General features: G+C 47.2%; 2 protein-coding genes across 10 annotated transcripts in view; one reads left to right on the forward strand and one right to left on the reverse strand.

The window, feature by feature from the left end:
- LOC310837292 (uncharacterized protein) overlaps window positions 1–13,251 on the forward strand; it is a 530,615-nt gene that overhangs the window by 128,655 nt on the left and 388,709 nt on the right. The gene's annotated exons all lie outside the window — the stretch shown is intronic.
- LOC310837790 (class I histocompatibility antigen, F10 alpha chain-like) overlaps window positions 1–13,251 on the reverse strand; it is a 95,424-nt gene that overhangs the window by 32,728 nt on the left and 49,445 nt on the right. Inside the window, exons 1-3 of one of the 9 annotated variants that reach the window (XM_083724915.1) lie at window positions 4,778–4,908; window positions 3,358–3,633; window positions 1,856–2,131 (exon numbers count right to left, since the gene is read on the reverse strand). The exons of 4 other annotated variants lie outside the window; for them this stretch is intronic. In XM_083724915.1, coding sequence (XP_083581041.1) covers window positions 1,856–2,131; window positions 3,358–3,633; window positions 4,778–4,841 — 616 coding nt within the window. In that variant the 5' untranslated portion in view covers window positions 4,842–4,908. Of the gene's footprint in view, window positions 1–1,855; window positions 2,132–3,357; window positions 3,634–4,777; window positions 5,398–9,611; window positions 10,333–11,091; window positions 11,125–11,720; window positions 11,760–13,251 lie in introns of those variants that run through there. 4 more of the 9 variants (XM_083724923.1, XM_083724921.1, XM_083724917.1 and 1 more) reach the window with 4 other exon arrangements.

Genomic DNA, 13,251 nt, shown 5'->3' on the forward strand with positions numbered 1-13,251 from the left:
CCTTTGACCGTTCATCATTGGCCTACCACCACTCCCTGAGCTCTGAGCCTTCTTCTCTTGAGGGTTCCTCAGCTGGTTCCTCCCACCATTCCTCTGCCTCCAGCCAGCCCATGACACCCACACTCCCAAAACCCCTCAAATGTCTCATTTATTTTTACCAACCACACCCACGTTTTTATAGTTTTGACACACAGTCCAAAGATCGCTTCAGCTCCCAGAGTTGCTCATGGGTCAATCTGTCCCTCTGACCCACAATTATCAGCCACCCCCTTCTAGGCAGATTTGGGCTTCTTTTTTATTTTATTTTTTTAAAATCAACATCCACACACTGTAGCCTGAAGTGACCCACTCCCAGACTTCCTTCCTCCACAAAACAGAGTTTTGGTCTGAAATATGATGTGGGTGGGTGGAGAAATAAGTAGCGGAATCACGACTCCACCCTCCAACAAGAAAGGCGATTCAGACTCAACACCAGGAATAACTTTCATAAAGATAAATTCAACAGTGTAAATAAGTTTTGATGGATGTTATATTGGAATACTGAAAGGCTTAGTTCATGTAAAATATGCAGGGATTAACGCTATGCAAAATGAACCATGGAAAGAGAAGGAGGGCAGTCACTGATATTTTAAGGTTGTTTAAATGAATATTCTAAAATGTAAAACAGAAAAGTTTAATTATTTATATTATATATAATATAATACATAATTATTTTTTAAAAAATTTATTAAGTACAAAATAGAAAAATATATATACAAATATACAAAGAAATAAAGAAAATACATGTAACCAAAGGAAAATTAGAAAATATAAAGAATACAAATATTTTACCTCTTCACGTGCATATAATTATTTACACCTCTATAAAGCGATGTTCACAAAAAAGAGAAAAAATGAAAGATGAAATATAAGAGAAAAAGAAAAGAAGAAAGTCAAGAATGAAAATTTTAAAAGTAGATAAGTATTCACTATACACAACCATTTCAAATCTGTATTTATGTTCAATTATGTATTTCCATCTTATGCATATCTATCTTAATTAAAATATTTTTAAAAGACTTCCACCGTTTGCCCCATGCTTTTTAAATAATCCATTTGCCATATCCTCTGTTCTTCATATTTTTCCTTTAAGCCTCCTTTATATCTCACTTTATATTTTTTATGTTACTCACAAGATTATTCTAAACACAGCCAGATTTAGGTAGCAGAATCCTGGTTTTGTAAGTAATCATTTAGACACTCCCACTGTTTCATGACCATAATTTTGGGTTTTCTCCTTATTAGATCTGTCAATTTAGCTTTATATATATATTATATATATATATACACACACAGTAGTACCTTGGTTCCCAAACAAAATGCGTTCTGGGAGTCTGTTTGACTCCTGGAACTGTTCATAAACAAAGGTGCAGCTTCCGATTGGCTGCCGGAGCTTCCTACAGCCAATCAGAAGTTGCGGAAGCTGCACCAGACATCCGGTTTCCCAAAATTGTTCAAAAATCGGAACACTCAACTCTGGTTTTTGATCATTCAGGAGCCGAAACGTATGAGTTATAAGGCGTTCAGCAACCAAGGTATGACCGAATATTTTTAAAGAAGGAATACCCTTCCAACAGCAAGAGCTATTCAACAGTGGAACAGTCTCCCTCAGGAAGTGGTGGACTCTTCTTCCTTGGAGGATTCTAAGCAAAGGTTGGCTGGCCCTCTGTCCTCGATGCTTCAGCTGAGATCCCTGCATTGCAGGGGGTTAGACTAGATGACCCTGGGGGTCCTTTCCAACTCTACAACTCCACAATTCTACCATTCGATGCATTAGCCCTCCTCCCCACTCCCATTCCCCACCCACCCATCTCACCTGTCCTCAGCAGAGTTTCATTCCCGTAGTCCAGGTATCTCTGCAGCCACTCAATGCATTCCTCCTCCAGGTAGGCCTTCCGGTACTGCTTCTTGGCCAACTCTGCATCCCACTTCCTCTTCATCACTTGGGCCTCTCTGTCAGCCGCCGTCCAGGTGAGGGTCTCCTTCTCAAAAGTGAGGAAGTCCCTCCCGTCGTAGCCGTACCGGTAATACCCTTCTTTGCGCCCGTCTGGGCTCAGTTCACAGCCGTACATGAGCTGCAGAGTGTGGAAGCCTGAAAGAGACCCCCGAGAGGTCAATTGGGGGGGGGGCAACAGCACCAGAGCAAGATTTCTATCCCATGTCAAGCCCCACAATAACAACAACAGTAAGGTAAAGGTAAAGGACCCCTGGCCATAAGGAAGGCTGATGGCCAAAGAATTGATGCTTTTGAATTCTGGTGCTGGAGGAGACTCTTGAGAGTCCCATGGACTGCAAGGAGATCAAACCTCTCCATTCTGAAGGAAATCAGCCCTGAGTGCTCACTGGAAGGACAGGTCCTGAAGCTGAGGCTCCAAGACTTTGGCCACCTCCTGAGAAGAGAAGACTCCCTGGAAAAGACCCTGATGTTGGGAAAGATGGAGGGCACAAGGAGAAGGGGACGACAGAGGACAAGATGGTTGGATAATGTTCTTGAAGTGACCAGCATGAGTTTGACCAAATTGCAGGAGGCAGTGGAAGACAGGAGTGCCTGGAGTGCTCTGGTCCAGGGGGTCACGAAGAGTCGGACACGACTAAACAACTAAAGAGCAACAAAGGACCCCTGGAAGGTTCAGTCCAGTCAAAGGTGACTATGAGGTTGTGGCGCTCATCTCCACTTTCAGGCTGAGGGCCTGGTGTTTTTACATGTGTAGAATGTGTTCTTTTATTTAAAATGCATCTCTGGGTTATTTGTGGGGCCTGCCTGGTGTTTTCACATGAGTAGAATGCATCCTTTTATTTAAAATGCATCTCTGGGTTATTTGTGGGGCATAGGCATTCTTTCTTTCTTTTTTCAAAATATAGTCCGGCCCCCCACATGGTCTGAGGGGCGGTGGACCGGCCCATGGCTGGAAAAGGTTGCTCTATGGCATGTGCAAAAAAACCCTTTTGGACCGTTGGACCCACTCTCGGTCTCATCTGCTCAACCCACCAGAGCCTGTCTTCACATGCAGGGGACGTCCCTAACTCACCAAGGTTTTGAGACCCATTGGCTCCCCTCACCTGATTCCCAGGACTGTGGCTGCTGTCACAGGCTGAAAGCCTCCAGGAGCCACAGGTGAGAGCCGAGTGCAGGTTAGGGACCAAAGGTGGGCAAACGACCCCAGAAGGAGCCTGCCTGGCAGGGAGAAAGCAGCTTATCCCTATATAGGAATCACTATTCTCCCTCTCAAGGCACCATCTCCTGCCCCTGGAAGGGACAAACCTGGCAGAGAGAGAGAGAGAGGGAGAGACTGAGCTCCCTTCCTGCCCTCCACTCACCTTTGCTCTGGTTGTATTCATCCTGTAGGTCCAGCAGGTACTGGCTAAATTTCATATCCAGCTTGAGGAATTCCTGGGTGAACTTTTCCCAGTACTGAGCATTGTCCTTCTCTGCTTTCAGCATCCAGGAAACTTGGGGCACAGCCTTCTCGGTTTCGCTGTCATACTTAACAATGGGCTGGTGGTCCACATACCCCCCAGCAATGAACAGGGGCAGCCCCTGACTGGGCCCTGACACCCCCGTGCATAAGTAGCGCAAGGAGTGACTGGAGCAGCCTAGGAAGGACACAGAGAGAGCGGGGGCAAAGCTTCATATATATATTTGCCAAATCCTTATTTCCTTATGAATAGCCTTTGGACTATAATGTAACTTAAGTAGAAAACTGTATTTAGAAATATTTTTCCTGGAAAAGCATTTTATTTTTAAAATCCAATTTAAAGAAAAGAAATCCAACTTAATTTTTTATTAATCTGATTTTTAAAAAATCATTAACAGTTATCCACCCTGGTTTGTAATAAATAATACCTAATAACCAATATTCTAAAAGCTTCAGTGAGCTCATCAATAGAGATTTCAAAGTATTCCCAATGAAGCCTGAGGCATTTATATTTTCTTGCAACTTGTTCCACCCGCACACGATTTTTAAAAGCCACGGTTTCAACAATTTTGTCTACCCTCTCTGACTGGGATCATAGCAGCGAGTTTACAACAATGCAGGCTAACGTCCCAATATTGAGTCAGCTAATCAGCGAGAGGCGGGGATCAGATTTTATTCCATTGTAAGCAATGATTATATGGGCTGCACTCGGTCGGTAAAGGACCATCATCTCCCCATTGCTTGTCAGTGAGGCATCTTTTATAGGCTAAGCCAAAAAGCGAATGAGCCCAGGGGGAGGGTTTGTCCTCTGCTGAGTTCAATGTCTTTAGTAACACCAACCCAAAGCTTGCTTCCTTCCTTCCTTCCTTCCTTCCTTATTTATTTACTTACTTACTTACTTACAAACAATGATTTTTATTTCTTTAAAAAACGACCAGGTTGCCCCCTCCACTTGCCGGGATTCTTAAGTGGGGAGAGGGCAGCTGTGGCTGTCAGGTCCTGCTTTGGGGGTTCCCCCTGGGGCATCTCGGGGGGGGGGGGCGCTGGGAGACCACAATTCTGGACTACGATGAGTCCCCTCTGGCTGGATTTCCCCATTGAATCCCAGACTGGCTTTTGGGGGGAGAGCAGGTCTCCAGAACCACAGGGAAGGTAGTATCTCCTGCAGATGAGAATATCAGGAGGAGGAAGGAGAGAGTCCGGCAGAAGCGGACTAGAAAGCGGACTGGATCCGGATTAGGCGGTGGGCAACCCCTCCCTTCTCTTTCTATTGCCCACCCACATTCTGCCCACCCCGACTTGTGGCACTCGGGGGTACTCACCGAAGCAGCCCCCCAACAGGAGCAAGAGCGATCCCCACCGAGGGAGGAGCAGCAGCCGCCCCATTGGCCTCGCCCCTCGCCGCACGCAAAGCCCCTCCTGCCGAGGAGGAAGCCCCCCGGCCCCTCCCGAGCCGGAGGCGAGATGGGCGGGGCCGAGATGGATATCCGCCCGATGGGAAAGGAGACCGGGAGCTGCGGTGGGAAAGCGAAACTGAAAGTACTCCGCCGGATGACGCGTTTGCGGGGGAGGGGAGGGGAAAGTCAGGCAAGGAGGGGAGTCCACGGCGGGGGCGGGAAGCAATGTGCCCTTATTTTGGACGGAGAGGCGGGCAGAGGGGATTCCGGGTTTTGCCTCAGGCCGCTTCTCTGCAGCGCTTGTTTCTTTCTTCTTCTTTTCATGGGGTTCCTCCCCTCTCCCCGTATTGTACCCTGTGAATCGCTCTGAGATCATAGGATGGAAGGGCAGTCTATAAATAAACAAAACAAATACATTAATTGAAAAAGCGAAGCTTCGCCCTATATGTCAGCACACACTATATTTGTCGCCTCTCTCTCCATGGGCATAGCCAAGAGGGGAGCGAGGGAGGGGCAGCCCCCCCCAAAAGAAATCAATAAAGGTAAAGGACCCCTGACAGTTAAGTCCAGTCGGGAACGACTGGGGATGCGGCGCTCATCTCGCTTTAAAAAGCACACACTTAGCTAGATGGACAAAGGATCTGACCCTGTGTAAGACAGCTTCCCTTCTTCCAGTTTAAACAGCTTTTTAGAACCATGAGGTCCGGCGTATTATTTCGCCTTTAAGGGAAGACAATGCGGCCAAGTGGCAGGACATCTCCTTTGCAGGCAATAGGTGAATCTCACGTCCCCTCTAGGTAGGGCTGGGCAAGACCCCTGCTTGAAACACTGGGAAGTCGCTGCCGGTCAGTGTAGGCCATACTGAGCTGGACAGGCGACCGGTTTGACTCTGGATTGCTCAGCTTCAAGCATCCCTCAAGCCCCGTTTTCCCCTTCCAGCTCTCTGGCCTGGCTCTCAAGGTGGGGATTCTCTACTACGGAGGGCGCCTGGTCACTTTGGGAAGCATCAGCAGCGGAAAACTTGTTACATTTGTCCTCTACGAAATGGAGTTTTCCGCGGCAGTGAAGGTAAGTTTTTATTTTGGGTGCCAGAGACGCACAGCAGGGCTTGGGCAGGGGGTTCAGGAGAGCAAAGACCAACATAAAGGTCCCAGTAAAGGGACCCCTGACCATTAGGTCCAGTCGTGGCCGACTCTGGGGTTGCGATGCTCATCTCGCATTATTGGCCGAGGGCGCCTGCATACAGCTTCCGGGTCATGTGGCCAGCAGGACTAAGCCGCTTCTGGAGAACCAGAGCAGAGCACGGAAACGCCGTTTACCTTCCCGCCAGAGCGGTACCTATTTATCTACTTGCACTTTGACGTGCTTTCGAACTGCTAGGTGAGCAGGAGGTGGGACCGAGCAACGGGAGCTCACCATGTTGCGCGGATTCAAACCACCGACCTTCTGATCGGCAAGCCCTAGGCTCGTCCGCAAAGAGGCTCTGTAACTTGTGTTTCCCTCCTGGCTCTGGAGGAGGGGAATCACAGCCCTGGTTTTTTCTCCTTTCCTCGCTCCTTCTGCACAGAATGTCTCCTTTGAGCTCCGTCCCAGGGAGGTGGTGGCGCTGGTGGGTCTCAACGGCAGTGGAAAGAGCACCTGCGTGGCACTACTGGAGCGCTTCTATGAGCCCCAGTCTGGGGGGGGTCCTGCTGGACGGGGTCCCAATCCGGGATTATGAGCACAAGTACCTCCACAGCAAGGTGAGCCGGGGGGGGGGGCACAAAGGGTGGCTGAGATCAAACTCCTGTTTCCTCTTCATTCTTTATTAATTATTCATTTTATTTATTGAATTTATATTCCGCCGTATACCCTCAGGTCTCAGGTCAGTTTACAGAATAAAATCATAATATAAAACCACACAATCCATAATCCATTCTTCCTTATGGAATATGCAGAAATGGCAAAACTCTACTGGAAGAATAAGAAATCAAGATAACAAGGGTTTTTTTTGATAAAAGAATGGAAATAGTTTATGGAATATATACAGATAAATTGTAAACAGACAAGAACACTGGCAGGATTATTGTAATAACCTGCAGCTACATAAGAGTATATCTTTAAAGAAGATAAATAAATTAAGTTAATTTGGATAGGCAGAAGATACTAACAATAAATTTAAGGAACTGCATAAAGAGGGGGAAGAAAGTCAAGTTTTAAAATGTCAAAATGATTGTAAAAATCAGTGAAATGTATATAGCTGAAAAGTATAAATGGTTTTTTAAAAAAATACATAATCCAAATAAAAACAACAGCCCAATAACCCCCCCCAAAACCCTACATTTTAAAAGGGTATAGGCTCTCAAATTTATCTCACATTTATCTCACAAGATTTATATACCATTTATTTGTGATAAAACCTCAAAGCAGTTAACAAGAAGAAAGAAACAATTTAAAAAGTTGAAAACAACTATTTAGAGCATTGAAAAATAATTAAAATCAACAATAAGCTAAACAAACAAAACCCAGATTGAAACGCTTGTTAGTGTTCCCCACATTTCGATAGGGTTGCCTGGACATGTATGTTTTAGCAGACGCTGAAAAGAATACGGCAAAAGCGCCTGCCTGGTGTCAATTGACAGGGAGTTCCAAGGGGTTTTGGGGATGTTAGAGAGTTGTCAGTGCCAAGGGGAAGGCGGTTGTTTTTCACAAAACAGGAAGCATCTTTTGCAGAAGAGGAAACGACAGGGTGTGGCTGAGCACTGGAGAGGAAATGTGGGTTGTGCTTCCGTAACAGACGCCTCTCTCTGATTCATCAGCCGAGGAGCATGAGGCCTTTCTACTCACTTCCCACCTCTTTCTGAAATGAAGAGTTACTACCCTGTGGTATTGTTAAGTGTGGCTTATCAGTAGCTTGGCCTCTAGCCAACTCTCTCTGACCTTCATGAGAATTTACGTTCCCATCTCCCAAAGAGAAGAGGGGTTGCTGAAGCCTTCCTCATCTGAGCCTTCGTCTCATTGCTCCCCACCCCCTCTTCGCTCTGGGGGGCTCTGAACATGGCAGAAACTGCCCAGCCCTAATTCTGTCCATGGCAACCCCAAAAGGAGTTACAGAGGCAGCATGCTTCTGAACACACGGTGCTGGTAATCTCTCCTGGGCAGAGTCCCAATGACTTGTTTGTGCACTGTGAGGAGGCTGGACCAGATGGGACTGTTGGGTGTAGTGAGGGGTTAACCTTCTATGCCTCAAGGCTGAAGGGACGGGCTTACAAGGGAAGTAAGCCAGGACGTGCTGCAAGGAGAGAGAGAAAATGCAGCTTAACACGGATGGCTGTTGGAGATTGTAAATACGCTATTTGTTTCCAATAAAGAGATATTAGGACAGAAGAACCGTCTGGACTGATTTACTGCCCTTTCGACACACAGACGCTGTGCAATTCTGCTAATTGCTTTACGACCGCTCCAAAGCCACACTGTGTAAACAGAAGCTGCAGAGGCTCGCAGGGGAAGCGTGGCTGGGAGCCAAACAATAAAGCAATACAGTGGTGCCCTGCAAGACAAATGCCTCGCAAGACGAAAAACCCGCAAGCGGAGGCGCTTCGCAAGACAAAGTTCCCTATGAGCTTGCTTCGCAAGACGTTTTCGTCTTGCAAGTCTCGCCATTTTTTTCTGCTCCCCCCCCCCTTTTTCAAAGCGGCTAAGCTGTTAATAGCCTTTTAACAGCTTAGCTGCTAAGCCCGCTAAGCCGCTAATAGCGCTAAATCGCTAATAGCGCTAATCCGCTTAGGGGTTGCTTCGCAAGACGAAAAAACCGCTAGAAGAAAAGAATCGCGGAACGGATTCTTTTCGTCTTGCGAGGCACCACTGTAAAACTATTCAAGAGGGACCTCGTGTAACTGGATGATGGCCTGATCCACCCAGGAACCTCCTCTCATGTTCTTAACTGTAAGGGTATTCTGACCGTTTCAAAGGGATTTTAGGTAGCTTATTTTAAATTAAATCTTTTAAATAGTATTTTTTTAACATTTTCATGTTTGCTGCCCTGAGCTCCTTTGGCAGGAAGAGTGGGATCAAAAATTTAAAATAAATTAAATATTTTTGGCATCTTCTGTTTATTTCAGTGGGAGAACTTCCTCCTGGGATTGCAGACTTTTGGGGCGACCCCGCCTTGGTCATCTCACACCACACCCTGCCCCAGATCAGATATCTGCACATTTCTTTTATTATATTCCCAACCCTCCATTCTTCCATCCTGGAACCAAAGGCAGCATCCAGGTGGTCCCCAATCCAGCCACTGACCCTTCAGACCTTCTTGGCGTCATGTAACTTAATCCCACACCTGCTAAACCACAGATTCTGTCCCCATCTCGCTTTGGACTCTAGTTCTTCAGCCGCTTTGCACAGGAAAGACCAATTATTGGCACCTGCCTGCCAGACTCTGTGAATATTCTCTGGAACTTCAAAATATCTGGAACCTCAGTGATAAGAAGGAAAGAACCACTAAAGAAGGAGATGGTGCACCCTTGTTTATTTCAGTCAAATGGATATTACAAAAGGAATAATAGTAATAATTACATCCAGTGTCTTTAAAGCAAGGTGCAGCAGATCCATTGAGGCCTAAGAGAGTTACTGCATTCTTATTTCTAGGAAAGAGTCTCCTTAAGGCATGCCAGCCTAGGAGAAGGGAAGGAACATGGAGGGAACTGCAGGTGGGAGGAGTATGTTCCTCAAGGGCCACAGGTGGAAAAGCAAGAATGGGCGAGATAAAAATTAGGCAAAGTGAAGGCAACAAAACCAGTTTACTTTGAAGAGTCCATGGGGTCTGACTCCCAGTGGGTCACCCCTCCTAGAAGGCTGTGGGGACCAGGCAACAAGTCTCATGAACTGGAGGCCGGCAGCCCAAAAGAAGGGGCTGCTTATTTCAGTTCAAACTCTGGCCATGAAGCTCCTGATCTGCCACTTCTCCTTGCTGGCTTCCTCCTTGGCTGTCAGCAGGATCAGACATGACATCCGTTTAGCCAAAGGCTGGGCGGCCCAAGAGGCAGGTAGGCAATAACAATTTAGCCTATTTCATGCATAATACCCCTAAAGCAGTTCACAGATGTTGTCTTTCCTTCAATTTGGATGGCAAGCGAGGGACACAAGATTGGGGAAGGGATTGTGGAGGGAAACACAGCAACAAAGAAGAAAGAGAAACCATCAAAATCACTGCAAGTCATGCTCAGTCTCCCCATCCCTTTTTAAAGCTTTTAGTTGCGTATATCTGGCACATTTCTGATTAATACATTTCTGAAAATCAGCTGCAAAGCAAAAGTGGCCATAATCCATCCGAAAATAATGATTATCCTCAAATTCAAGTTACAGCTGGAGTCAGAATAGATGGGTGAGAGCCAGGATTAAGGAACATCCTAAACAGCATTAAAGGACAGCAGGAGCTCTGAGCCTCTGCAATTCACAGCCACACTTGGTCAGGCTCCTTCTGGTCTCATCTTACACACCAACTGAAGAAAAAAAGAAAGGGAGCATTTCAAAATTAAGCCAACATTATGGTATGGGAGCATCAGCATTACAGAGCTAGTGGGAACCCAAAGCTCATCTAGTCCAGCCTCAATCAGATGCAGGATCTGTTACGAGCACCACCAAAATGGGCCTGAAGAGCAAATGCCTGCAGAGGGCAGCTCGAGCAAGTGAGTGTTGCTATCAAAGGGTTAAAAGGTAGCAGAAACGCTCTAATCACTGAGCAGCTGGAGGTCATTAGGCTTCCAGGAACATGAGTTTGTATAAATAGTCTCCCGTGTGTTTGTTCTTCCCTTCTCCCCTTTTTGGGCGTGTTTGCTGAGATGTGTGGTTCTTCGCCAGGGTTGTTTTTTGTTTTTGTAAATAAACCTTATCTTTGAGTTACAAACCGCATGCTCCAAGACTCCTCTTTGAAAAGATACTGCCTCTCCTGCCCTTCTTCAACTGCTGCGCGAAATGCTCTGCTGTAGTGGGACTTGTGACGATGGAAGCGCACTGGGCATTTACATTAAACTAATTAAAGTTTAATGGGACAGTGAGCCAAGCTGCACTCTTTGGGGGAATACCAGAAGGACACAAAGTGGTCAATCCCTTTCAGCACCCAAAATGTGACTCTCATTCAGAACCCAAACTATCCCTCCCAAGGTAGGTAACAGGAAAGCAGAAGCTTTTCCCCATTTGGGGATGTTCCCCACGGAGTCTTCTGCAAGAGCCCAATTGCCCCCACCTTCACCCCCACTTACCCCTGGGGAAGCTGTAGGACCCCTGGTCGCTTGCTGCAAAAGGGAGGAAACACAGGAGTCAGGATCCCAGGAAGGGAGATCCAACGCCCCAGCCCTTCTCCTCCCTCCTTCCAACCCCATCCCAAATCAGGCTCAATCTGGGGATGTTCAGGGACAGGCAGCCCAGAGGCAAGGGGGCTCAAGGACAGCAGTGGGGGGAGAAGCAGGTGCTGGAGGGCAAAAAGAGATGGGGACAGCCTGGCATGGAGGCAGTGGGGGACTAGAGCGGGGGTGGGTGGGTGTGATCTGGGAAGGAAGGGGCCAGAAAGGCAGAAGGGAGGGGAGAGCAGTGGTGCCAGCTTCAGGTTCTAGTAGATTAAACCCCCCCCGAGACCCCTCTCTCCCCCCACCCTCGGGCTCTTCCTCCTGCTCCTTCCTGGAGCCCCTCCCTCAGCCGACAGTCTCTCTGCAGCCTTTTCTGGCCCTGAGGGGCCCCTTGCTGTCCCCAGACAGGCTGAGCAAACAGGCTGAAGCTTTCCATCAGGGTCTTGGGCTTCAGGACTAGGACACCACCAGGTTTAGTTTTGTCTTGCTTCTAACTCCATGGTGAGAAAAATATGTCAGACAGAGAGAGGGGAGGAGTCACTCACTTGAGGCTTCTTTGTAGGCTGATTTCTCAGTCTGTTTCCCTGTAGAGACAAAAGAAGAAGGTCAGAGCTGGAAGGGACCTCCAGAGGCCACTCAAATCCCATTTTGACCATTTGGCTCTCAGATGCTGAAACCTTCCCAGCAGATGCTCCTCTTGTCTCTTCCAAACACCTCCAAGGAAAGGGAGCCCAGAAGGGGAGCTTTTCAAGGACCTCATGTTACACAGAATTAAAAACAAATTGAGAAAATTAAATTTAAAAGATCAACCTGGGAAACCAGGCTGTGGACAAATTCCAAGAGGCTGGAAAGAAACATTATCCAGTCCCTTCATTCATTTTCGGATTATTATTTGTTGATTCTCCAAATAAAAATACAAAATGAGAGCACAGAATACATAATAAAACAAAAACAAACCAGTAACTCACATTTAAAAAGCTCAAGGCCTGGTTCGAGAGAAATGTTTTTGCCTGGCGCCTAAAGATACCGTATTTTTCGCTCTATAACACGCACCTGACCATAACACGCACATCGTTTTTAGAGGAGGAAAACAAGGGGGAAAACATTCTGAATGAAACAGTGGATGTATCATTTTTGTGCTTCATGCTGTGGCCACAGACATGTGATCTGATGGTGAATTTGGGGTGACCCAATGCAAAAATCCTGAGAATTCCTGTGGATCCATGCTTTGTAACCACGTTTTTGCACCATTGCAGCCCCAGGCAACAGTGGGTGCATGATTTTTTTGGTGCAGGCTGTAGCCATGGACATGCTATGTGATCTGATGGTGAATTTGGGGTGACCCAATGCAAAGATCCTGAGAATCCCTGTGGATCCATGCTTTGTAACCACGTTTTTGCACCATTGCAGCCCCAGGCAACAGTGGGTGCGTGATTTTTTTCGTGCAGGCTGTAGCCATGGACATGCTATGTGATCTGATGGTGAATTTGGGGTGACCCAATGCAAAGATCCTGAGAATCCCTGTGGATCCATGCTTTGTAACCACATTTTTGCACCATTGCAGCCCCAGGCAACAGTGGGTGCGTGATTTTTTTGGTGCAGGCTGTAGCCATGGACATGCTATGTGATCTGATGGTGAATTTGGGGTGACCCAATGCAAAGATCCTGAGAATCCCTGTGGATCCATGCTTTGTAACCACGTTTTTGCACCATTGCAGCCCCAGGCAACAGTGGGTGCATGATTTTGGGGGGGCAGGCTGTAGCCATGGACATGCTATGTGATCTGATGGTGAGGATCCATGTGGATCTATGCTTTGTAACCACATTTTAAGTGGGGAGCGAAGGAAAAACAAAGAAGGGACATGAGAGGGGTGTGCAGAGAAGCAGCTGGCTAAGAATGCAGGAGAGGGATTTAACAGAGGGAGGAAAGAAAGGCAAAATTTTCCCCCCACCCAAGCCAGCCATCTCTCTCTCTCTCTCTCTCTCTCTCCCTCCCCCCCCCCTCTCTCCTTCCCCCAGCAGCACCGGAGCACAGAGAGGAATTCCCCTCTGCTTGCCTGGAGGGGAGGGGCTTTC

Source organism: Podarcis gaigeae, assembly GCF_964106915.1.
Source record: "Podarcis gaigeae genome assembly, chromosome: 2".
NCBI lineage: Eukaryota > Metazoa > Chordata > Lepidosauria > Squamata > Lacertidae > Podarcis > Podarcis gaigeae.